The 26,618-nt window shown below is 41.2% G+C and overlaps 2 protein-coding genes across 5 annotated transcripts in view; one reads left to right on the top strand and one right to left on the bottom strand.

The window, feature by feature from the left end:
• Positions 1 to 408: 408 nt before the first annotated feature.
• On the top strand, positions 409 to 11,789 carry Gatad1 (GATA zinc finger domain containing 1). The gene is made up of 5 exons (XM_034519589.2): positions 409 to 1,021; positions 1,436 to 1,561; positions 3,666 to 3,725; positions 8,020 to 8,203; positions 10,149 to 11,789. The coding sequence occupies exons 1-5, from the start codon at positions 788 to 790 to the stop codon at positions 10,337 to 10,339; spliced, it is 795 nt and encodes a 264-aa protein (XP_034375480.1). The 5' UTR covers positions 409 to 787; the 3' UTR covers positions 10,340 to 11,789.
• Positions 11,790 to 12,789: 1,000 nt separating this feature from the next.
• Pex1 (peroxisomal biogenesis factor 1) overlaps positions 12,790 to 26,618 on the bottom strand; it is a 41,186-nt gene continuing 27,357 nt past the window's right edge. Inside the window, exons 14-24 of one of the 4 annotated variants that reach the window (XM_034519585.2) lie at positions 26,236 to 26,425; positions 25,777 to 25,943; positions 24,323 to 24,457; positions 22,805 to 22,869; positions 20,921 to 21,063; positions 20,740 to 20,843; positions 19,223 to 19,399; positions 17,119 to 17,349; positions 15,352 to 15,549; positions 14,962 to 15,092; positions 12,790 to 12,996 (exon numbers count right to left, since the gene is read on the bottom strand). In XM_034519585.2, the coding sequence (XP_034375476.1) occupies positions 12,912 to 12,996; positions 14,962 to 15,092; positions 15,352 to 15,549; positions 17,119 to 17,349; positions 19,223 to 19,399; positions 20,740 to 20,843; positions 20,921 to 21,063; positions 22,805 to 22,869; positions 24,323 to 24,457; positions 25,777 to 25,943; positions 26,236 to 26,425 (1,626 nt within the window). In that variant the 3' untranslated portion in view covers positions 12,790 to 12,911. Of the gene's footprint in view, positions 12,997 to 14,961; positions 15,093 to 15,351; positions 15,550 to 17,118; positions 17,350 to 19,222; positions 19,400 to 20,678; positions 20,844 to 20,920; positions 21,064 to 22,804; positions 22,870 to 24,322; positions 24,458 to 25,776; positions 25,944 to 26,235; positions 26,426 to 26,618 lie in introns of those variants that run through there. The other 3 variants (XM_034519586.2, XR_013103898.1, XM_076913071.1) reach the window with 3 other exon arrangements.

Here is a 26,618-nt window from a genome sequence, read left to right as displayed (position 1 = left end):
TGCCTCGGCATGGGCCCGCTAAGACATCACTGGGGATCAAAGTCAGCCCATAAGCTTGTGCCAGAAGAAGTTTACCCATCAGGTCACCCCCAACCCCCAGCCTCCAAAGTGAAAAAAGAAATAAATAAAAAAGTGTAAACGAGTTCTAATCAATACGGCTAGATTTATCAAATAAGAACACAGGATACGCGGGTAAGTGTGAATGTGAGATAACTATCACACGGGCTACTACTCTCACTACTCATTTGAAATTCACTTTTAACGGGAAATTTTGTATTTTCCCCGCCAGTTACAAACACAGCAGAACGACAAGCAGAGGTAATTGTGGCAGGGCCACTTCCGGCCAGTAGGTGGGGCTTCCGGAGCCCAAAAGCCTAGGTCAGCTACTCTGGCTTACCCGGCCCCGCCCCGCCCCGGGAGCCCCGCCCACCGCCGGAAGCCCCGGTGGGCGGAGGTAGGGCTGTGGTCGCCCTCGGGACCCCGGCGGCCCGGTCCGCCCCGGGTGGCGTCCCCTCGGCCCGAGCTGGCTTTCCCGGGAGGCCGGGCCGAGTGTCGGGCCTGCGTGCCCCGCGGGCGGCCCAGCTCCAGGGCTGGGTCCCGGGCTGCCGGAGCCCGCTTCCCGCCTCCAGGGGTCAGCGGTGGCCGCTGGGTACCGGCGCGGGCCGCTCAGCACCTCAGACCTTGCTCTTCCAGTCGCCGAGGTGGCGGGCCGACCCCTGGGCGGCCTGTGCAGACGGCCGCCATTCCCGTGTCGCTGCGTCCGCGGGGCCCGCCCGAGCCGGCCACCATGCCGCTGGGCCTAAAGCCCACCTGCAGCACGTGCAAGACCACATCGTCCTCCATGTGGAAGAAGAGTCCACAGGGCGAGATCCTCTGCCATCACTGCACGGGCCGGGGCGGCGCGGGCGGCGGCGCGGGAGTGGCGGGCGGGACCGGGGGAGGCGGCGGCTTCGGCACCGCCACCTTCGCCACCATCTCGGCCGGCCCTTCGCAGAGCAACGGGGCCGGGGGCGGCAAGCAGGTGAGCCCGCGGGGCCGGCCGAGGCCATTTGGTTGTCGGCCGAGGAGCTCTTGCCTATTATGTCCTTGTGGTTACGTTAAGAAATTATTAGGACGTTTAAAACGACAGCATTAGAATTCTGTTACGAGGTATGCAGGAAACTTTTAGGCGGGGTAAATGGATATTTTACCTGTGCAATAATCTCAACAAACGAATAATAAATAGTTCCCGCCTTGGCCTCCACCCACTCCTGTCCTCTTCCTGCATGAAAGCAGCGCCATCTCATGGGAGGTCCTGTAGGGTTCGACAACTCAGCCCAGGGTCCTTTAAGTATTTTAACAAAGTGCATCCTCTGATCTTTGTGAGATTGTTAGATTGTCTTTTCTTCCGCAGTTTTAATTTCTTTTTTTTTTTTTTTCCTAAATTGTGTAACAGAGTAAGCAAGAAATTCACAGAAGGTCCGCTCGGCTCAGAAATACCAAGTACAAATCTGCCCCAGCTGCTGAAAAGAAAGTTTCCACCAAAGGAAAAGGGAGAAGACATATTTTTAAGTTAAAAAATGTAAGATGATTGTGGACTGTGTTTTCTGATAGGGCCCTAAGGGTATGGTGGGACTTGCCACGGCTTTCTCTATTCGTTATTGAATGCAGTGTACCTCTTGGGAGCACTTATGCATTATTCTAGCGGGAAGGCAAGATTCCCCACAAGACAAGCTCTGTGGTAAGAAGCTTGCAATATCTGACGTTAGGAAAGCAGTTTCTGGGTTTTTTTCTTCAGCTTTAATTTTTCATCTGAAAAAATATAGAAGATGAGTGTAAGAAATGCTGTATAATTTACCTCTGTCACATTCTCTATGCAAAGAGAAATTATTCTTCTTTTGTACATTGGTTAAATTTGTTCATTGACAGTTTTTTGAAGTTATGGTTCTTGATACATAGTTAATTAAGAAACATTTTTTTGCTGGGTAGTGATGGTGCTAACCTTTAATTCCTGTACTCAGAAGGCAGATACAGGTGGATCTCTGAGTTTGTGGCTAGGCTGATCTACTGAATGCGTTTCAGGACAGCCAGGGCTACACAGAGAAACCCTGTCTTGAAAAACAGAAGGAAAGAAAAAAAAATTTTCTGTCTTTTAAAAAGCGAGGCAAATAACTTAATTCATCAATACCTTATTTGTTATGATTGCACCAGAAAAAAAATGTATCTATTGGTTCATGATTAATTTGGTGATTATAAATCCAAAATTTTTCTAAACCTGATGTGTATGAAGATTGTTTAAAGTCTCATGTCTGATTGTTTAAAGTCTGTTGTGGTAAGTTTTTTTTTGTTTGCTTGGGACAGTGAATAATATAAGTGTTTTGTTTTGTTAATCTCAGCTTGGTTATTACTTTGGAACAAAAATGCCTCACTTGCCACCTTTCTAAAGTAGGCATACTCATTTGAAAAGTGGGCCCAGGAGAAGAGACATAAAGATTGTAGACTCTTGTTTAAATATTTGTTTTTATTTTATATGTATGAGTGTTTTGCCTGCATGTGTGTACCAGGTACCCTCAGAGCCTAGCAGAAGACATTGGATCCCTTCGTCCTGGAATAACAGACAGTTATGAGCCGCCATGTACAGAAGGTGTTGGATCCCTTGGTACTGGAATAACAGTTATGAGCCGCCATGTGAGTGCTGTGGACCGAACCTGGCTCCTCTGCAACAGCCAGTGCTCTCTCTCCACCACTGAGCCTCCTCCCAGGCCTAATTGCTTTATTTCTTTTTAAATGTATTTTTTTTATCGTATACATATGAATGCAGGTACATATGCCAAGGTACATATGTGGAGGGCAGAGGGCAGATTCTAGGAGCTGGCTCCCTCCTGCCTTAGTTCCCAGGTTCCAGCTCAGGTTGTCACACTCTGAAGACTGTGTTCTATTCAGTTACTTCATTATCAATTTCTCTGCATATCCATTCTTGGAAAATGGCACAGAGGCACAGGAAAGGCCATTTTGATGTTGTGATAAGGTTTGTGTTGCAGTTCTAAAAAAGGATTTTAATGGTGGTGCAATGTGGCAAATTACTAAGAACCTAAAGAGTTCAGGCTTGCAACAAAATTAGATTTTTCATTTTATATTTATCTGGACATTTTTAAACATTTCCATCCTGTCACGCTCAGACATTTAGAGCCACTGTATTTCTAAGATGTTACTATCTGCTGGAGCGCTAGAGAGCTGTGTGTGTGTTAGCACCTAGCAGCAGCATCAGAAACATCACCTTTGTCTTCAGCACTTTGAAATGGCTGGTAGCAAAAATAGTAGAACTAGTCACCTGCTTCACATTCTGTATATGTGTGCGTGCATGCGTGCCTGTGTGTTATGTAGTTTCTGTCACCAAATAGCAGTATTTTGGTTTGGTTTTTTTGTTTTTTTGTTTTGTTTTGTTTTGTTTTTTCAAGACAGGGTTTCTCTGTGTAGCCCTGGCTGTCCTAGAACTCACTCTGTAGACCAGGCTGGCCTCGAACTCAGAAATTCGCCTGCCTCTGCCTCCCAAGTGCTGGGATTAAAGGCGTGCGCCACCACTGCCAGGCTTGGTTTTTTCAAATTAGATAATTCTCATGTAGATGAGAAAATGCCCATACATACTATATAGGTACATAAATGTTTTTGCATCTGTTTTCTTGTAGCCGATCAAAGCTCCTGAATCTGTTTCTACCATCGTCACTGCGGAGTCAATCTTCTACAAGGTAAGGCCCTGAAGTCACTGAGAAGGAGCAGCTGGGCTGGTTGTAGCCTGTGCTACTGAACACTGCAAGAAAAGTTCCTGACGAGCATAACGGTGCCTTCAAGCAGAAGGCAGAGCAATAAAGGCAGTAGGCATCAGGGCCTCTGTGTATGTGTTACTCTGTTAGTTTGGTGTTTTGTGGGATTCCCAACAGTGGAAGTGGCTGTCTCTTTGACTCTTTTCCTCCTACTGAGTTGCCTTGTTCAGCTTTATTATGAGGGGTTTTGCCTTGTCTTACTTTATCTTGTTTTGTCTTGATTGACTATTATACCTTGGAAACCCCTGCTCTTTTCTGAAGAGAAACAAACAGGAAGTGTATCTAGGGAAGAGGGGAAGTTTGGTGGAAAGGACACGCTGGGAGGAGTGGAGGGAGGGGAATCTGTGGACCTGATGTTTTATATGAGAGAAGAATCTATTTCCAAATTTTTAAAAAAAGTTTTTAAAAGTTGGGCTGGAGAGATGGCTCAACAGTTAAGAGCACTGCCTGCTCTCTCAGAGGACCCAGGTTCAGTCTCCAGTGCCGACATGATGGCTCACAACTCTGTTCTCCAGTTCTAGGGCATCTGAAGCCATCTTTTCATCTCCTTGAGCACCAGGAACACACATGGTATACAGACTTACATGCCATCAAAACAGCCATACACATGAAAAAAAAAAAAAAAAAAACTTATTAAAAGCTGACTGAGTCTAGGGTATATGTTCTTTCCAGGGATATATCAGTTTATATCTGAAATACCAGACTTTCTGTATTTGAAATATATCAATTTTTATATATAGACTGTGTAAATATAGTTATAGTCTGATTAGTATGTAGATTGGCACACAGTCTGCAGAACAGGCGAACAGGCAGCTTCACAGTATCTCTGCCTACAAGAAGCCTTAGAGTATTAAGGGCAAACATTTACAGTAAGCTTGCGTTTTTCTAATACATTTCTTTACATAATAAAAATTAGCGTTGTAAATCTAGTCAAGGGGTATACAATTGAACTTAATAAGCAAAACAAAAAACTGAACAAGAGTATTCTTATTCTTAGTTCACGCTCCAAAATTTTGCTGATAAAGTAAGATGTTCTTTGGGCCAAAGCATGCAGACAGCTATAGCTTCAGTGAGGCGTCTGACATCTCATTGCTTTTAGATTGGAAGACATACAAGGAGAACATAGCTAATGCCTCTGAGGCTGGCAGGCCTGGCATAAGCAGCAACCGTTAAACTGCCATGCAGGAGGCAGTGGCAAGTCAGTGCTTTATACCTGACCTAAGTGGACCAAACAGCCGATGGCACTCAAACGGGTTATGACCTTTGCGTGAGCTTATTTTTGTTAGTCCACATGTGTTAGTAAAAAGAAAAGTCTGTCTGTCCTAGGCCAGAGTTCCTCTTATATTTCTAGAATTTCGTGTATGATTAATTGTTAATCATAAAATAAAGTTGAGTGTGTATGACCACACATGTATATGCATGTGTGTATGTGTACTTACATGCTTGCACACACAAACATGCATCCTATGGGTCAGGCAGTGAGCTGAGCATTGTTTTCCTCTTTTTATGGATAAAGACATTGACTCATATACTCATGAATTAGCTTGTTCAAGATACTACAGTAAGGAATGGAGCACAGCAGTCTGCTGCTAGAACCTAAGCAGATCTTGTCCCATTTGCTTTGGCAAGTGATTATGTTACTAATCTCTAATGTTCCTTCATCTGTAAAATAAATTTGTGAGTAGTAATTATTTCCTGATATTACACATGTTAAATATTTAGCAAGGTTACTAGCCGATGGATGATACAAACGGCCACCATCACAGCTTCAGATCTGTAGAACTTCTCCAGCAATTCATAGGTTAGAAGATACAGTTTTAGCATAGTAGTGATTTCTATGTGTGTGGTAATGGAAAAGCATGTGGGACTTGTTATTGCAAGGATCAGTCTTTTCATATTGCTATCTACTGCTTTGTTTATTAAATACTAAAACCAAAATACAGCAAAAAATTCAAGTAATGTTGCCGAGAGCCAACATTATGGACACTGGCAGCAGAGCCGACATCATGGTGGCAAGTTCAAGAGGTCAGTGTGAGCTTCTATCAGTGTGGGCTTCTAAGCTGAGCTGGAGCCCCAGATCAAACCTGAGAGGGAGGGACTGGAGAGGTGGCCCAGTGGTTAAGAATACACACCTCTGTCTCAGAGGACTCGAGTTCAGTCCCCAACACCTTCATCCAACGCATCACAACTCTCTATACTCCAGCTCCTTTGGCCTCTGTGGTACCTGCATTGACATGCTGCGCTAATTAGAGTGGCCGTTCCTGATCCAGTGTGCTTTGACATATGTGCTCTCCTCTGCTGTTAGCAAATGCCAACTGCAGAAGTGTCTCAGTGATGTTTGTTAGATATTTCTGTTAGTCTTTCCCTATCTGCAGTTTCAGTTGTTTTACTACTAAGTATTCTATTTATTACTAGCTATTGCTGCTAATCTCTTACCCAAGTTATTATTTATAAATTAAACTTTGATAATTATGGATATATAGGAGGAAAATTTGGAGTGCATAGAGTATCAGTGTCTAAGGTTTCAGGTGCTGACTGGTGTATTCATTGTGTCTCCACAGTTAAGGGGAAACTGCTTAGACACACCTCATGTGCTCGGTATACTTGCCATTGAAACTTCTCTAAGACCTTGTCTTTGCATTGCGGTTTTATTTTCACAGTATATGTGTGATTCATATTCAGCATATGTCTGAGTGCCAGTTAAAAGCAAATACAATTGTCTGTAATTTGGGAGAAACTACATTTGTAAACATAGCAGATAACAAACACAAACTATCTGATGGGTAACTTAGAACAACTTTGGAGTAGTAGAGGCAGGAAAGGACCAGCTGATAATGGCTGTGGACTAATAAGTAGACTGTAGCCTGCAGTAACAGTACACATTATTGTGACCCAGGTGTGAGTCACCTCAGACACATGAAGAAGCATCCACTAGGAGAAACTCTTGGTCTATCAGATGCCTGTGTTGCCATTGAATTACTGGAAGTATTCATTATCATTTTTATGGTTAAACTCTATGTATCTTAGTACCTTCGGTTGCTACAAAAGCCTTGTTTCAAGGAAAACACACATACTTCCTATAGTTGAGGACCATAGGACGTATTGAAAACTGCACCCACTTACATGGAAGTTTCTCATGTCATAAAGATCAACCATTATGGATATTCAAAGGTGAGTTTTTTCCATCTCAAGATCCAAGGAGGAGGACCTAGGATGGATAGCGGAAGAAGCACAGGGAGCATCAACACTGGAATTCTACAGATTAGTTAATTGGATACATAGTAGAACAGGAAGTGAATATGTCATTCTTTTGTTGAGAGGATGTAGAATAGAAGGAGTCTGGGAAATGTGGTAACACATCCTGAATGCTGGTTATAATTTAAAAGGGTTTTCATCTTTTTTTTTTTTTTGAACTTACCAGATCTATTTTCTTTGAGTAGACAACTGGAAAGGGCAATGTGTAGAATCCAGTCTCACCGAGCAAATGGTGATTTTTTTTTTTAAGGTAGTACAGGAAAACCACTGAGCTAGTTAACGTAGGCACGTAGTTTACAGTTTCTCCTGTGTGGACTTCAGCAACAAGTCGTTCAAGTTTTCTACAGTTTAATGACTGTTAAATAAAAAAAAAAAAGTAGGGCTTTCTAGGCCAGTGGAGCTTCTCAGTGACGTGATCATAGTGGATCCCTGTTACACATGTCCCAAAGCCCCAGCTTATAAAGCACCAAGAAAACTCAGGTTAATCTATGATGTTTGAGTCATCAGGATGTGGTGTCTAGTTCATCAGTCACTGTAACTGTCTCACTGATAACCGAGACTTGGATAGAGGGTGCATGTATGTGCCAGGTAAAGGAACCAGGGGAAATTCCCTATCTGCTTCCATGATCTCACTGTAAATTCAAAACTAGTCTTAAAAATGAAGTCTTTCTTTTAGAAATAGAGATAGTACTTTCATGATGTAAGAATCAAAGAATTTATATACAGAAATATTTTTCCCAGTTGTAAGTTGTCATATATTGGTGTTATGTAATTATTTTTCATTCAGAAGGGAAACAAACATCAACATAATGTAAAACATTGATATTCAGACTTTTTTCTTTTTGTTACTATTTTGATTTTTTGCTTTTTGAATTTGTTACTATTTTGAAATTTTGCTTGCTGATGAATGAAGGTTGTGATCTGTTACTATTTTAAATACAAGATTGTCCTCTGGTTCCCCCAGGGAGTATATTACCAAATTGGTGATGTTGTTTCTGTGATTGACGAGCAAGATGGGAAGCCGTACTATGCTCAGATCAGGGGCTTTATTCAGGACCAGTATTGTGAGAAGAGTGCCGCGCTGACATGGCTGATTCCTACCCTCGCTAGTCCCAGAGACCAGTTTGATCCTGCATCATATATAATAGGTAAGGCCCAGCATCTTACATTTGGTTAATTCTTCAACACATTATAAACGAATGTGCTAGTCTGTGTGAGCTGTCATATGGCAAAATGTCACAGACTGTGGGGCTTGAGCAACAGACTGTTCTGTAAGTCAGAAGTCAGCTCTGGGTGCTGGGACGATGAGCGTGGATGAGGCCTTGCTTCCTGGCTTGCAGATGGCTGTTTGATTGCTGTTTCCCATGGTCTTTGTTCTCTTGTGTGCACACTGAGTGAGAGTGCTCCATTGTCTCTTAGAAGGACACCAGTCTTATCAGACAGGGGCCCACTATTTTAAGTTAAAATGCAATTATATTTTTTCCTTTTCTTCCTCTGATCCTCTCGTGTACCCCACCCCATTCTTTCTCAAATTTATGGTTCTACTTCTGTTACTGTTAATTGTTTAATTATTGTATATATTAATGCATATTCTTAAATACATAAATACAACCTGCTGAGTCCTTTTTATGTTACTTTATGCACAGTTTCAGGGCTGCGCACTTGGTAATAGATAACTAATTTGGAGATAGGGCTTTTTAGTTACTGTTCTGCTGCCATGAGGAAACACCATGACCAATTCCCTCTCAGCACTTCTTAGTTGCCTGTAGTTCTTTATCTGGAATTGAGGGAGCCCACTCTTTTGCTTTTGTTTGACCCTGGTTACCCGTCTAATGGTCCCATCTGCAGCACATAACATATTAAGCATGTGAAATGAGGCTTGAGACCCAAGTTCAGTCCAGAATTTAAAAAGGCATAAATATCATTACGTACAAAAAGTAAAGAGCATTGTATGAAATACGGACACATTTTACATAGTTGATACTTGGATGTCATCTGTTACTATGGGCTAGAACAGTGTGTACCCACTAACACGTGGGTAGGATGTGTTTGTATGACCCAAGAATAAACTCTATGAAAAGAATTACACAGGAGTCAAGGTTATATAGGGGACCTATAAAATTACTCAAACACAATTTCTAAAAGAACTTTTCTAATTATTTCTAAAACCTATAAATCCTCAATATACGTCCTTCTATACAGCATATATAATCTTATTCTTAAAAAAAATCGTTGATGGTTGAAATGGCATACTGTACTCTATCATTTCAAGGCATTCAAAAAGTAAGAGTACAACTAATTTTTGACAGACTCATAAAAATGACTGGCTAATATAATTTTGAAAGTTCAGTCTCCTTCAGTTATTTTGTACTTTTCTTTCTGAATTGGGCATGTGTTCATTTTGCATCCCAAAGGGAGTGACATTTCTCTTAGGGAGAACTCCCGGGACAGCTGACATCCCATGTTATTCTCATTCACTGTCAAGCTCATCGCATGACCAAACAGTTGTCTGTGTCTGTAATATGGAACATCAGAGGCCATGACGTACTGAATCGTTTCTAGGCTCCTCTTTCACTCCCTTTTCGTGATCCTCACAGTCCTGATGCTTCCCTGTCTAGATGATGTCACATGGTGTTCAGGTCAGAGCACAACCTCTGGACCAGACTACTGGTTTCATAGACCCCCCACCACCACTTGCCTGCTGACTAAGGAACTTCACCAGTCCTTAGTCCATCTTTCCTCAGTGTGCCTATATGTGAAATTGGAAAAAAATAGAGCCCTGGGAGGAAGTTGTGAAGATTCAAAGCGTGGGTATATTTAAAGTACTTAGAACACTACAGGCACCACTTAAACTACATAGATACTCAGTGTTTTAGGACCCTTTCTCAGTTGAGCTCTCTGGGAGGATGCTGTATTCCTTAGTCAGTTGAGTAGAGATGATGGAGTGTGACTTCAGAGAAACACATGTTCTGAGGCAAACATCAGGTAGGTCATCCAAGAGCGCTTCTTCTTAGTGTCTGTGAATGCTAACATTTTGTAAAGATGATACCTGTGTTCAAAACTGTATTTACTATTTCACCGGCTGCCCCTTAGGGCCAGAGGAAGATCTTCCAAGGAAGATGGAGTACCTGGAATTTGTCTGCCATGCGCCTTCTGAGTATTTCAAGTCAAGGTCATCACCATTTCCCACAGTCCCCACCCGACCAGAGAAGGGCTACATATGGACTCATGTTGGACCTACTCCTGCAATAACTATTAAGGAAACAGTTGCCAACCACTTGTAGTTACAAAACCAAACCTGGGGCATGCCTACTTAGCAGGTATAAAGCTTCAGTTTTAATCCTAGAACATACATACATGTCCCAAAATAAAGCCAGATTTCCAGTTTTCTTATAACAAGATATGCCACACATTTTCCTCTTTAAAACTTTTTTTCTTTAATTTTTTTTAGATAGGGTCTCATATGTAGCCCAGGTTGGCTTGACTTTGAGATCCCCCTGCCTCATCCTCCTTGAGTGCTGGAATTACAGGTGTGTTACACCATAGCTAGTTAATGCCAGATACTTCTTCATGAAGTTCTTACATGGAAACATGACTTGAGAACAATTTTACCCTACTTACTACCCAGTAATTATATTACCTTGCTTAGTACCTGTTGCTTACAAAATCACAGGGTGAAAAAAGAATGAATTGAAGTAAAATACTAAATTTAATGTGTATTTTCCCAGGCAAAATCGCAGATTCCAGGGATACCATTATAAACATATAGTGTCTATTTTTCTTCATAATTTATTTCTAGGAACTCATAAAATGAATTACTTTTTTATAGGCACAAAACATTCTTAGATTTTTTTTTTTTCTTCTTTTTTTTTAAACCCAGGATTTCACTATGCAGTCCTGGCTGTCCTGGAACTCATTCTATAGACCAGACTGGCATTGAACTCAAGAGATCTGCCTGTTTCTGCCTTCCAAGTGCTGGGACTAAAGGTGTACACCACCATGCCAGGCTTAAGTTTTAGATTTCTGATCAAGGACTAAACCAAAATGTGGCCAGTATGCCTCACAAACCCAGTCTTTTTTCTTCTCTAGAGGCATACCTTGCTGTGTTAGTCCTATAGAAAGCAACTGGTGGGTAATTGGTTAGTCCTGGCTCTTCACACTTTCATCTCATGCCACAGCTTTCAGCTGCTTTCAGTAGACATGCCTTTGCCTGTCAGCATCAGCTGCATCTGTGAGACTGCTTCAGCCTTTGATCTATCTGCATGCAGTACAGACATCCCCTCCTACTGAGGCAGCAGCCTCTGGCTGTTGCTAAGACAGGCACTGGTGACTGGCTATCTCGAAAGTGACTAAAAGGTCATTAGTTTTGATAGTCAAAAGATTCAAACTATGAGCTGAGAACTTGGATGGTGTGCTTTGGCTTGGGAAAGCCTGTCGTATATGCTTCAAGTGCAGTTTGGTCACATGATGGAGGGAAGTGGGCGGGTACCCACTTGTTGCCTCTGTCCTGATCTATCTAGACAGACATTTTTAGCTGTAGGAATTTATGGGGATTTGACATGCTCTAAATGATTTTCATCAAAACTCTTTTACCCTTTTTCTTTAGTCCCAAAGTTGGGAAAAAGCATCTTCAGGCTTACATAAGATATAATAAAGTTCATTGTAAATATTATTGGGAATGATTTTCTAAATGCTAACATTCCAGTTTTTTATTAAAAATTATTTTTACCATGGGTTTATTTTGGATTTTTAAATTTCACTTAAACTACTTAAAAAGGAAATGGGATGCTTCCCCCAAGATGGTATTAAATAGAAACATCAATCTTTTGGTTACATGATTCACCTCACAGTGAAGAATAACATAGTGCTACCTGGGGGTTCACAGGATTTAGTTTAAATGGTGACCCTGAGCCAGTTGACCTTTAGGGGAGACAGCTCTGGGAGCCTGCCATCCTACAAGGCACAGCAGATTTCCTATGTGCTGTGAACCAAAACCACAACCCTAATACTAGAACTGGAGAAACTGAGGGAGGACGTATTAGAGTTTAAAAGAAAAACTGCAGGGTAGGCAAGCTATAAACCGCGGCCAGCATCCAAAAGGAGGAGACAGAAAGTTTTCTGAGACCTGGCAGCCAGTTATCAAGACTTCAGGCAGGCAGACATTCTGCATGTGTACCCACCCACATGCAGTCTCACACACTTACCTATATGTTTCAATTTACTAACTCTGTCTTCCTTTTCCAAAGCCAATTACTAGATATTAGAGATACTGTTTGTGTTGATGGTGGCAGACTTTACAAGTTAGTTCACGGATTAAGAGAATATCAAGATAAAATCAAAGATTCTGGACTGGGGGCTGGATTAAGAGTCTTATCAGGCATTTTTGGTTGAAGGGATTAAATTTATTTGAATTATGTGTAAATGTCATGTTCTGATTTAAAAAAAAAAAAAAAAAAAAACAGGATAATAGAATGTATCTTTTTCCAAAACAGTCAAAAAGTTGCAAGGTATACAATCTGTCAAAAGCCAGAAAAACAGTAACTCTGGGCCTGTGAGTTCGGAGAAACACTTCCCTCTAATAGAAAACGAATGAGCTCCACCACTGACATAATGTCATCCAGGATTTAATGCAGACTTGGGAATAAAATACACAATCTGTTACGAAGAACTTCATTTAGCCTGCACTGTTACTCTCAGAGTGTCCTGAGCATTATGTAATCACAGCACTTAACCATTCTGTGAGATTAATAGATTAGTCAAATTTATTAAATTAAAATTTTTACATCATTTTTATAGTTACAACTTAGGGACAGACCATCAGGCAAACAAACACATCTAGAAAAATCAGAAGTGCATTTATGCTAAAGTCACTCTCTGTCCAGTTCGAAACACGGTTCCACTTTGACTTTTTCTCTTCTTTGGATTTTGAAAGTTTTCATACCTTAAAAAGAAAGATGATACTAATGAATAATACTTCCTAATTACAAAATAAAGATAATGGATTCTTTTTAAATAGCTTTATATTTTAAGAAATAAAAGGGAAATAATTTGGAAAGTTATAGAGAAAATTCAAAATTTCTTAAAAATAGGTTTTCCAAGTTTCAGTTTAGTAAAAAAGAAAATAAACAGTATATTAGACAGAAGAAAATACAAATGACAAAAAACAGTATGAAAACAAATAATACACAAGCACACACATGTAATTGTATTTGAGATATAGCTCTATAGTTTTATTCAAAGACAAGGAAACTGCTAAACAGTACATAGTATCTCTGCAGTCATATGCAGAGATACTATGGTTAGAACAGTGGACACTGAGCTGCGGGAGGGTTTGAGATCTGGCATGTGTTCTGCAGTGAAGGACACTGGACACTAGTGCAAGTTGGCCATGCATTTTCAAAGCCTTAGAACTATTAGTGCCCTGTGATGCAGTGATTCTGTCTTCATCTCGGCGAGCTACTGAAAGTAGTGCAAACATTTGGCTTCAAGCTGCGTACAGAATAGCAGTGAGCACCTTGAGGTATGTAAATGTCAAAACATGGGCACTGTCACAGAAATCTACTGGAAACTGGCATTGAACACAACCAAGTGGTCACCTGCATAATCACACACAGTGTTTAAGATGAACAGATGGCTTAAAGAGGACAGTGGCCTACCAGCATAGGGAAAGCACTCTGGCTTTAAAAATGTAAGTACACAATAAAAAAAAAAAAAAAAAAAAAAAAAAAAAACCTGGTTCAGGGTGCACAGCACACTATTGTTCCTTTTGTAAATATGTGTTTTAACTCACTCTGCTTCACTCCTGGGCTCCTTCACCCAAGAATTAAATGGATATCAAATTATGTGTTTTAACTTATTCTACTTCACTCCTGGGTTCCTTCATCCAAGAATTAAATGGATATCAAATTTTTTTTTAAAAAAATGTAAGTACACAAAGTCACATGAGATTAAGGAAATTTCTGTTTCTTACTCTTCTTATCTTTGTTTTTTTGGTATTTGTACAATAAAAACACATTGCTGATATATGTACACTCCCTCTAAAGAACTGCAAAGTTGAGCAAGAATTGAAGTATTTAACTCTTAGACAAAACCAGGAACAAACTTTTTGAATTATGTTGAATCACTAACATGGAATGGTGGCCAGTCCACCATGAAAAGTAGCCAGAGTGTAACCTTTCCATAGATAAGAAAGATTCTAAGTAAATGTTGACACTAATAAACTGTAAATCATCTTAAGGGCAAAACCAGCACACACACACAGTATATATATATATATATATATATATATATATATATATATATATATATATATATACACACACATACATACATACACACATACATATATATGTATACACATACATATATATATACATACATACACATATACACATACATATAATATATACACACACATCATACAACTATATAAATAATACACAAGCACACGCACATATGTATATGTATTTGAGATATAGCCCTGCCTGTCCTGGAACTCAGTATGTAGACCAGGCTGGCCTCCACCTGCCTCTGTCTCCTACGTGCTGAAACTAAAGGGTACACCACCACGCTCATCTAAAACCAGTATATTTTTAATAAATATTATAAACTAAATAGAATTAATTTATACCATTCATTGTCCTATTTGTTTTCTAAAATTCATTTACTATAATAGAACTCATAGACTCTAACAGATTAGTTAAGGAAAGTCTAAGTGCATACTTATTACAATTTCTCTTTTGGTTATGGGAATGATGATCCAGGGTCTCACATATCCCAGGCACATACTCTGTCACTCATTTACAACCCCAGTTAACCATAGATAGCTTTAAATTAGCTTCCAAATTTAAAAAAATGTAAACAATTCAGAACTGAAGTGAGCAACATGTTTCTTATGGTTACTTACAGCTCAGCAAATTCCTTCCCTTCATCTTCACTAATGGATGGTCTTGTGTGGGCCAGTGCAGTCATTAAATGTGCCTGGCTAATGGCAAAATTGGTTTTGATTGGTCCAGGCTGGTTAAGGGATTCATCCTCCTTAAATAAAAATCAGATTAAGCAGATGTCAACTTAGGAATTCAAGAGATAAAGTGGCAGTCCCCGAGCTATTTCTTGTCAAGTATTTTCCTGTAAAGCATACATTCTCATGAGACAATCACAGAGCAAGGACCGTCACTGGGCTGGGTCACTGGGCTTCAGCACTTGGCTTGTAAATATGTATCAGTCAAAACCCAAAGAAACATGTCAGAAAAGGAAAAGCAACTTGTAAAAGTTCTAAGAAGGGAAAAGGCCATACTCCACTTTGGCTCCGGTATCTGCCTTTGATGATGCTGATGTCCGCCCTCAGCTGGTCTCTCTGTTCCTGTGTAAGGTCTTGGCAGCCTTCTTGGGAAGGTGTCCTGAACACAGCATGTGGTGTAAACAATGGGTCTTTCCCAGGAGCTGCAGGTAAATCCTGAGTCATGGAGCTTGGTGCTGACAGACAGTGTGAGCTCTGCATGATGGGTAAAGTCCAAAGAAAGAGATGGGAGAGAAGAGAGGGAAACAAAGAGCCATGTTCACTAAAGATAAAAAATGAAAACTTTGCTTTCTCTTTAAAATTTATTACTTGAGAATTTCACACATGCATATACGTAATTTTATCAAATCCATCCCACTTCCTGGCCTCCCTCTGCTGCCATACTCCCTCACCACTTTCCCTTTCAAATTCATGTCTGCTTGATGCTGCTCTGTCTACTTGGTAGGAATACAGGCAGACTCTCAGGGGCCATAACCCTCAAGCAATAACCTTAGGTAAGTTTATATTTTATTCACTAAAGTTAAGCAAGTTTAAAAGACAATAGGTTCACTGATACCTGTGGTGTAAGATCTCCATAGCAAAACAAACCACCATCCATAATATAAAGGTTTATTTTCTTTTAATATTTGGATACTCAAACTTATTACACTGATGGCAAGGACAGGTTCAGCATGAGCCTTACTCTTCAGCACGCGTGCGTGCGCGTGTGCGTGTGCGTGTGCGTGTGCGTGTGTGTGTGTGTGTGTGTGTGTGTAAAAGCATGTGTGGAGGCCAGGAGTCAATGTGAGGTGTCTTTCTCAATTGCTTTGCACCTTATTTTCTGAGAGAGACTCTGACCTGGAGCTCACTGATGTCTAGACTGTCTGACAGCAAACCTCAGTGATCCTCCAGTCTGTGCCTCCCCAGCCTGAAATGACAGATACGTGTCACTGTCCAGCTATCTATCTATCTATCCTGGGTCCTGGGAATCAGAGCTCAGGCCATGCCTCTGTGCCAAGCACTTTACTGTCAGGGGTCTTCCTAGCTCTTTCTCTAGTCCCTAGAAAATAGTTATGCTAGTGTTCCCAGGTGTGTCTAGAGAGAAGTTAAAAAGTAGAAAACAGAAATTTATAAAAAAAATTTAAGACCTTCTCAGAAAAGTAGGTATTTTTATATTTTTAGAAACATGAATTATTAAAAACAAATATACAAAAGCAACCATATATATAAAAATGTTATATATTGAAAATAGTAAGCCACTATTTGAGTGAGCATATATTTTAAAGAGAAAAACAATGATATTGGCCATATTTAATCTAAATTGTCCTTGTTGATACATGTTATTACTTCTTTTCATGCCTTCCATAAGAAGGTTCACAAGTAGGCATCATTTGTGGGTTTTATGAATTTTAGACATTATTGCAGCAAATTTCCTAATATCCAGAAGTACTTTATGATGATAAAGTTTATATTTAATATTAAATAGATCTCAACAGTAAAAAGGGTTTAAAATCACTCCTGGGGAGAGAAACTCCCAAGTGACCACAAGAGGGAGCCACACCAGGTCCCTATGGAACCAACCCCCTTGCTCTTGGCTCCTGTTAAAAATGTTTAATAAAAACTTAAAAATGACTGGCATAATTTAAAAAACAAAGCTACCTTTATTTCAGACCAACCAACCATAAAGACTATGTGGGGCAGGTTAGGAGACGAATCCCAGTCCAATATCACATCAACATACAGCTTTATGTATCTGAGCCACACAAGGACAAATGTACAAGGTACCAAGTCAGAAGAGGTTCCATTTCCAAGTTCTGATTCATATGAGCTTCCAAAGTAGAGCCGGTACATATTGAATTTTGATTCGTCTGGAAGGATCTCAGACATCTCGAGAGAAACAAGGGATTGCTCTAAGCCACACTCTCCATCTCCAGCTGAGTCGTCGGAACCACTGCTGTGGTTAAGAAAGACCATTGAAGACAGACTTAGGTCACTATCAGAGCTGGAGCCTCCATCCTAAATTACACAGAAAGAGTGCCAGTTGTAAGACTTAAATACTCCGTAACTAGAAATAGCAGCAGACATCACTCCCCAGAGCAGCATGGGAAGCTTGCACTTCTAAGGAAGCTCTTAACCCTCTGGACTGAGGTATGCAATAAAAACGTTTGTATGAGACTTGGTGTTGTGGAGCCCACACCTGCTACATTTGCTATGTAGCTTAGGCGCACCTTGATGTTATGATTCTTAGGACTTCAGGTGCACACCAGCATGGCTGGTTTACCTGGTGCTGAGGGATGAATCCAGCCTTACACAATACAAATGTAACTATTACCACAAAGGAGGATTAACATGAAGAAAACCCACTGACTATCCCAATGACAACAAAAGGAGAACTTAGAATCTTGGTTTTATTCTTCATCTCTGCCTTTCACTCATTTCTGCTTTTACTGTGAAATTTTATCAACCACATTAGAGTATATGTCTGTGTGTGTGTACACTTGTAAAGCATTCATATGAAATAAGGATTCAGAAAGAAGAAACTTGTAAATTGGCTCTCCACCAAGCTGCCTTTCAGTGTCTCAGCTGCAAGCAGCTCATATCATCACCGGCCAAGGCCAAGATCAGCACATAAAAGGCCCTGGCCACCCAGATATTCTCTCTCTCTCTCTCCCTCCCCCTCTCTTTCTCCCTCCCTCTCTCTCTCCCCCTCTCTCCCTCCCTATCTCTTTCCCTCTTTCTCCCTCCCTCTCTCTCCTCCCTCATCTCTTGTACCCTATCATTCCCTTGCTCACTCTGTCTGTCTGTCTCTCATGTCTTCACTCCAAGTTGGCCTTTCACTCTTCTCTCCTCTCCCAGTAAATCTCTTGCCCTTGATCTGTTGCACGATCTAACTTGTGGCATTCCTTGGCTCCAGCCTGCCAAGGCACCTTTTGCCACTTTATCCTAGTAGAAGTCTTCAGGGCTAGGGATGTAGCTTAGTCGTACAGAGTTTGTCTAGCATGTGTTAGGCCCTAGTTCGATCCCTAGTACCATAAAGAGCAAAAATAAACACCCACAACAATGGCTTGCTAATAGCAAAAGTCGACTGGGGAGAAGTGCTGAGTCTAACCCCCAGAACCCGTGTAGAACCTGGGGCACCGAGGTGTGGATCTGGAGTCAGTACTGCTGAGACAGGTATGACCGAGATGCTCCCTGGACAGCAAGCCCACCAGGGACAGCCTAGTGAGAGACTGATTCAGAAAGAGAGGGGTGCTTGAGGCGTGTCACCCCCGGTTGCTCACTGACTGCCATGTACACGGTCATCCCTATGTCCTCCCCACATACTAGGAACTAGTTAAGAAATTTAGAACCTGCAGAAATTTCCAACCAAAATTGGTGGAGGGAAATATACAGAAAAGCTTACTAGAAAATATAGGCAAAGTCAATAATGTAAATTTATCTATTGCAATAATTAAAATTAAATGCCATTGTTGGAGAAAATGCTGATTCTAGGGCTGGGATATAGAAAATTCAAGATAGATAAAGATCATCTTGTAGCAGGGGCTAAGACTGCTGAAGAATGATGGGATAAGAGACCCCAAGTCATCCACAGAGACTGCCTCAGATAATACTCGTTACAAGCACAGAAGAGTGGAAACCTTAGTTGTTGTTCTATTTATATGAATTCACACTACTTCACTCTAAATAATCTTTCTAATATCAAGTAGCTTGTTAATATTAAGGTAATATTAGGGAAACAGATACCAAATCTTCACAATTAAAATTCTCTGCAAATCCCACATTCCAATTTTGGACTATTTATAACAGGCAAATGAAAGCTTCTACACAGTCTATCAGTAAAGTGCTTTTCCCTCAGTGACCCCCCCAGCTGCCTTCCCATGGGACTCACGTGGAGCCCACTGGGCAGCAGCCGTCCCTGCAGGGCCTCCAGCTGTGCGTTGTACAGCAGAGCTTTTAGATCCGCTCCAGTGAAGGACTCGGTGACAGACGCCACGTGCTGAAGGTCCACATCGTCTGCCAGAGCTAGAGACTTGCTGAGGACAGTTAAAATCTCAAGACGAGACACCTGAAGGAAGAAAAACTAACTTACTAAACACACAAAAAACTAGCTGTTACTGTAACTTGTGACTCCTATGACCTTTCTCATGAATTGCCATGTGTAACAAGCTTTCCAAGGACTTTGTACTAGAAGTAAGTCATTTTTCTCAGAACTGGATCCCTAAAAGGAGACATAAGTGTAGCCTTTGCTGCTTTGTGGGTGTTTTCTTCCACCTTTCTCTACCCTGTCAACTCTCTAACACTAGATAAAAGAAAAAAGGGTAGAGAGAAAAGGGGGCGACTTCCCGCTTAGGGGCATCAAGTTCCTTGGGGCAAGTTTAATCTTCTATGACAGGATATCTAATTTCCTCTTCCTCCTCTGCCTCTTCTTCTCACACGACTATTTAACAAACTGTAAGCAACAACCCACGACAAACAAACTCTCAGGGGAACCAGCATTTATGTACCTTCTGAAAAGTCCCCAGAATTCCAAACATCACACAATTGCAGAAACTATCTGCAGCTGGCAAAACCAAGCCCCTGCTGGAGCACGAGGCAAATCATAGCTGCTGTAACAATCTGAAGCAGCCCCACATCCCCACACTTGGGATTAAAATGAAAGCATATTCCTATTTCTATGTTTCTTAAAGAAACCCAAAAGCCAACATTTGTAACTTCAATGCAAATACACATACTGTGGTTATCTCCTAGATTTGGACAACTGTGCCAACACAGGAGAATCATTAAGAAACAAGCACACATGGCCTATAGACTTTGACTTTTGGGCCATTCTCTTTCATTCATTTATTTATTACTTTCTACATTTGGGAGCAAGGATTTGCAGAACAAGACAAGAAGAGTTGAACAACTTTCTCCACGTGACCTGGCCACATGCTCACTGGACACATGCTTGATTCTGAACTGGAGGCTAATTACAGTATATGGAGTGTGGGATCTTGTATGCTTTGAGTAAACAGTGAACAAAGCATTCGCTTGCAAAGCTGTCTTCTTTTTTGTTGAGATACGGTTTCACTGTGTAGCCCTGACTGTACTAGAACTCGTTCTGTATATCAGGCTGGTCTCTACTTCACAGAGATCTGCCTGCCCTTACCCTTGCCTCCTGAGTTCTGGGGTTAAAGGCATGCATCACCACTACCACCACCACCACCACCACCACCACCACCACCACCACCACCACCACCACCACCACCACCACCACCCACCACCACCAAGCTTCAAAGCTATTTTCTGAGGACAAAGCTATCTTCTTAGGACAATTGCTATCACATGACCAAAGTAAAGCTCACAAGCAAAGAGTGTGGCATCTGATGGAGGAGAGCATCTGTGGATGCTCCAGCATTTTGTCACCTGATCTGGAGGAGGGCAGTATACACATTTATCCAGTCGGCCAGGCCGCAACAGGGCAGGGTCGATTAAGTCAGGGCGACTAGTAGCAGCCAACACATAAACTCCTGAGAGGAAAAAGACTTTTAGCATGATCATTTAGTAATTTATTTTATATTGTGCTTTTGCGTGAACAGTGATTTACCCTGTAAGCCTTCTACTCCGTCTAACTGTGTCAGCAACTGGTTGACTACTCGGTCTGTAACCCCTGTGTTGTCGTGACCTCTTCGAGGAGCGATGGATTCAAACTCATCAAAGAAAAGAATGCAGGGCTTTGCAGCCTGTGCTCTGAAGGGGGAAAATCCTATATTTTATCAGGGCTCCAGAGTTTTCAAACTCTTCACACACACATACACACACACACACACACACACACACACACACACACACACACGATAATAATATATAACATAACTGTGTATATAAGCAAGTTACATGCAATTATTCTTATTTTCTGTCAATTTAAATTTAAACTGAGTTTTCTGTTCATAACAGTGCTACTTATATTATTAGTTCTCTGATGACTCCATACACACACACAATGTATTCCATACACACACACAATGTCTTCCATATATTCACACAATGTATTCCATATATACACACAATGTATTCCATACACACACACAATGTATTCCATACATACACACAATGTATTCCATATATTCACACAATGTATTTTTGGTCACATTTGCCTCCCATCCTCCTCTCTAAATCGACTCTTGCGAGTTTAAAATATTTGTTTGGAGATTCATCCCTGCGGATAAGTAAGAGACTAACACTCAAATCTTAGCCAATAGGTTATCATGGATAGCCATTTGTATTTTTTAATGTGTGTGTGTGTGTGTGTGTGTGTGTGTGTGTGTGCAGTGTGTGTGCACGTGTCCTCAGATGCTAGAAAAGAATGTCAGGTCCCTTGGAGTTGGAGTTAAAGGCATTTGTGAGCCACCTGAGGTGAGTGCTGAGAATCAACTCCAGGTTCTCTGGAACAACAGTAAGCTCTCTGAACCCCTGAGCAACTCTCCTGCCCAAGGTGGCCATTTTTATGTGTGCTCACTGGCTTCTGCTTCTGAGAATGCCTGTTCAATTCTTCAACCTGTTCAAAGATAGCAAGCTCAGTATTTCTGATTGTTTTATAGGAACACTCAAAAAAAAATCTTATATTATTAGATAGATAATATTTGTAATTATAATTTTTTAAATTAAATTAAATTTAATTTAAATTTAAATTTAATTTAATTAAAAATTTAATTTTTTAATTTCATCAATATGTAGTCATGGACTTTAATAATAACCCCTCTTTGAGGCTCTATTTCTTAAATTGCACAATAGATACTTATATAAAACTTTACCTTATTATATTTTACAAATTATATTCATATATTTACTATATATAGTAAAATGTTTAGAAGACTATTACAGAGTTAAAAAATTACCATAATTCTGTGCCCCCTGAATAATTATTTCAACTTTAAGTATTTTCTTGTGTATTAATATATTATCTTATGTACGTTCAGTAATACAAGCATTAATGAAACTGGATAGACGGTGTATTGATTTCTAAGAGCTATGTTAGGAGCAGAAGAAACAAGAACATAAAACTTAAAAACATAAGGTGTGTATTAGGAATAACTATTTGCTTCATATAAGAATCTAATTTGAAAGCAAAATGTGGTGCTGTATACTTGTAGTCCCAGCAACTGGGGCAGAAGGTCTGGGAGTTCAAGGCCCGTCTGTCCCATAGACTGTGAGCTTGTCCCCAAAGAGAGAGAGATCTACTCTGATCTTGCTTTGAACACTACTTAGGATTCTACTTTCAGGAATATTACTACTGTAATTACAAAATAATCTCCAAAATTTAACACTGAAGATAGCCTATTTTTGGTAGTATTTGCTGAAATAAAACTCTTGCCCTTTGTTAGTAATTCACATAAACCATGGGTTTTAAATACTGTTCTTCAAAAAAATATGTCCAAAACCATGATTTAGTAAGTGGTAATGGTCACTTATTAAACACTCCTAAGGCCACCTGGTGAAGACGTCCCGCACGGCCTGCTCACTGGCTCCGATGTACTTGCTCAGTAACTCTGGTCCCTAGAGGGTAAAATAAAATCAGAGAGATGAAGTTAATTATCAACAACAGGCCTTGGGTCTAGATTAAGCATAATGAAGCACAGAACTTCCAAGATACAACTGAATGGGTGTCTCTTGCGTATGTAAGGATGAGCTTACAAATGAACTGCACCGGGCTAAGTGACAGCGGGTCCCTGCCCTGAGCTTCCTGTGCCTGTAACATTGTCACATGTTCTCGTAGCCTATGGCTTTATTTCCTTTCCATCTTTGTCAAAGCATCCCTCTTCTGAAGATCTTTGCATGACAACACTGTGACCACCCCAGCTACCCCGTGCCCCTTTACTGTGTTTTTCAGGTTGTGCTTCCTCCCGCCCAGTGTGCTGGGTGTCTGTTTACCATCTCTTTCCACTATTAACTCTTGTGGTTGCTGTCTGCCTAAAACCATGTTAGAGCTTGCATGCAGCAGGGAGAGTGAAGGGTAGCCAGCAAGGGACCATAAAACTGGCCTTTACTCCTGCAGGGCTCTTCTCCCTTAAATACACTTTGCTTGTTCTCTTATAAAACTCTATTCACAATGATGGTGGTTTGCCTTAAACAAACATACGAGCCACTGAGAAAGAGGTGGATCAGCACGGGAATCCTAACAGCTCTAAACCAATGAATACGTCATTCTTCCCCCAGCTTTCCAGATAGGAGATAACCCATGACTGAGAAACATAACTGAACTGGCCAGGACTGTGGGGGCGGGGGAGGGGGATGAGGGTTCCTGAAGGAGCTAAGCAGGACTTATCAGAAGACCCAGTGATTCTACTCATTGTACCAAAAGAAATGTGAACATATGTCTACAGAAAACAACAGTACCCATAAGAGCCTCATGGTAGAATACTGAGGTGGTAGCTCAGAGGATGCAGGCACCTGCCACAAAGCTGGCAACTTGAATTTGGTCTGTGGAACCACATGGTGCAAAAAAGAACTAACTCCCACTGGTTGTCCCATGACATGCTCGCCGTGGCACGTGAGTGCCCACACATACACATAAACATGCAGGCAGAATAAACAATTCCACGTGAAAAACATGTAGTAAAGCCCAATGGTGAAACAACCCAAGTGTTCCCAGTAACAATGAATGTCTATGCAAAACGTGGCACAGGGAAGCAATGGAATGCAGTTCTGCCACAAAAGGGATGATGGTATTAACACACACAGCTTGAAGCTTACTAGGTAGAAGCAGCTAGACACTGAGGAGCACCTCTTACCTGATTTCTAGCATACAAAATCCACAGACACAGACGTAAGATTAATGGCTGCTAGGGAATGAGAGGAGAGGGCACAAAAACAGAATCGGGAGGGGGAGGGCTCGGAGCTCTGTGAGTGCACTACAGTGCAATGAGCTCTACACTCAAGCGGGTAACTGGATGGGACGTGAGTTTGACTCAGTTAAAAACACAAGGGAGGAAGGCAGGTGCACACATACCTTAATACTAATAAAATTCATTCCACTCTCTCTTGCAACTACCCCAGCAAGTAAAGTTTTTCCTGTCCCAGGAGGACCATAAAGCAGTATTCCCGTCCTCTGTCGTATGGGTAAGTTTGCAAATAATTCTGGGTACTGAAAAATAGTAAAAGTATGGCAAAGAGCAAACATCTAAACAGAGACTGCACGAACACAGTGCACAGAAAGTATCTGGATGATGATAACTGCCACCTCCCTTTATTAACAAGAACACAAACGCAGGAAAGGAAACCCTCATTGGAAATAATGAATGGAGTCCATGGAATGCATGTGTACAAAGAAAGCATCTGTCAGGGCATCAGAACGTCCTTCCACTTCGCTGAGGTTTTGTTTTGGTGGTAAGAAAGCGGGGCAAGGCACAGCCACTGAGCTATAGGGAACTAAACCAGTCTTCCTTTTTAACATGTGATAAAAGTACTGTTAGGAAAACAGAGGCCAAACATCCAGTCTTCCAACAGCATACTACCGCTTGTTTGGTTAAATTCTGATAGCTGATACATTCAAGTACTGCATCAAAGAGACACAGAGGAAGCACATGTCTTGGTTACAGACAGTCATGCCTCTCCCTGCTAAACAGTGATTAATTCTTTTTAAATAACCAGCTGCCCAGAGAACAAAGCCCCATCTGACATTAACTAAGTATCAACTACAGTCAGCACTATCCTTGCCTATTCTCTCGAGCAAGCCTCTGCAAGTCATCGACTGACAAAATTCTAACCTCGCTTCTATGGTCACACTCACTGGAGAGCCCTCCAGATATGTGGGTATTAATGCCTGGTGCCCAAACTCAGCATTTGAGGTCATGATGTTGCTGGCTAGTAATTTTATGCCAATTTCTCCTCCCATAGGCGTAAACCTATGGTTCTGTGCTGTATTCAACATCCCAGGCCCTGACAACAAGAGTTGCCGACCACCACAGGCAACCCAAAATCCTTAATCATTTCTGTCCTTTGCATGACTCCTGGATCTCACACAACTGCCCTCATTTCTCAGTCTTCCTGATTCAACACACTGTGCCCTCGGCTCTACCTGCAGCCCTTATCGTCCCCTCAACCTAGCTCATACTACCTGTCAGCTCTGCCTTTCTAGGACAAGTTCCAGAGTCCAAAAGCCTGCATAATCCACCTGTCCTACACCACTCCTGTCTGCTGCTGTTGAAATTTCAGCAGATGGCTCACTGTACTTTAGCAAATCTGAGCGACTTCAGCAAAACAGAGTTAAGATATTCATGCCAAAATGGATTCACATTTACAAGCCAAGAAAATGTCAAAATTGGGTTTTGTCTGATAATTTGGTAAATACTTGTCAATCAGTTGGCAGCTGGATGAGCTAATAAATAAAGCCATAGCCAATAGTTCAGGGTTTCTTCTGGCCATTAGTACTCTGTTCGTGCGTGCCCGTGTGTTTTATTTTACCTTGGCTGGTAACTGGATAGTATCCATGAGTATCTGCCGAACTTCATGCAATCCACCAATCTTGTCCCAGCCCAGGTCTCTCGGTTTATGCAGGTTGACATTTCGCAGAGAAGCAGGAAGAAATCCATGGAGAGCCTTTTGGAAGTCTGATGTTGTTAAAGTCAATTCTGTTTAAAAATAAACAAAAGTGCTTTTTCTCTTTTTTTCATAATTTTAGATGAGATCTCACTAGGTAGCCCTCGCTAGCCTCAAACTCAAAGAGATCCGCCTGCCTCTGCCTCCTGAGTGACGGGATTAAAGGCGTGCACCTCCAAGACCAATTCATTTTTAAAATATGCTATGATATTGGCTGGAAATGCCAGACTTCTACACAAATATCATCTGAAGTCAAATGTATGTAATCCTTGCTGTGCTCTGACTATTCCCACAAGAGAAAGAAGGGCAGGGTTGCACACACACCTTCCCGGGTGGAGCCATGCTGGCGAGACAGAGAAGAGTGTATGGCTCGGTCCACGAGAACTGTAAAGTCTCGAGCCACAAAAGCTTCCGTGTCTTTAGCTATGCACTGCAGGTCCACGTCCGGAGACTCGCTTATATCACAGCCCAGTTTATTTTTCACTACACTATGCAGAATTTCACATCTCTGTTCCTTAAGAAAAAAACACAAAATTCAGATTATTAATTTCTCAAGGGAACATTCCATGAGTCATATGTCACTTAGCAATGGGAATATAATCAGAGAAAAGCCTCACCAGGCAATTTTATCATTATGTGAACATCACAGAATGCATTTATACAAAGTGGGACTGTATAGACTTCTAGGCACCCACACTACATGGTGA

Source organism: Arvicanthis niloticus, chromosome 15 (assembly GCF_011762505.2).
Source record: "Arvicanthis niloticus isolate mArvNil1 chromosome 15, mArvNil1.pat.X, whole genome shotgun sequence".
Taxonomy (NCBI): domain Eukaryota; kingdom Metazoa; phylum Chordata; class Mammalia; order Rodentia; family Muridae; genus Arvicanthis; species Arvicanthis niloticus.
Note: the sequence above shows the minus strand (reverse complement) of the source record. Positions and strands in the feature narration are given on the sequence as shown.

What these genes read in the sequence shown, in the direction of transcription:
- Gatad1 (XM_034519589.2), top strand. Translation starts at nt 788, where the DNA reads ATGCCGCTGGGCCTAAAGCCCACCTGCAGCACGTGCAAGACCACATCG. An exon ending in GGGCCGGGGGCGGCAAGCAG is followed by an intron (nt 1,022 to 1,435) that starts GTGAGCCCGCGG and finishes ATTGTGTAACAG; the next exon opens with AGTAAGCAAGAAATTCACAG. An exon ending in ATATTTTTAAGTTAAAAAAT is followed by an intron (nt 1,562 to 3,665) that starts GTAAGATGATTG and finishes GTTTTCTTGTAG; the next exon opens with CCGATCAAAGCTCCTGAATC.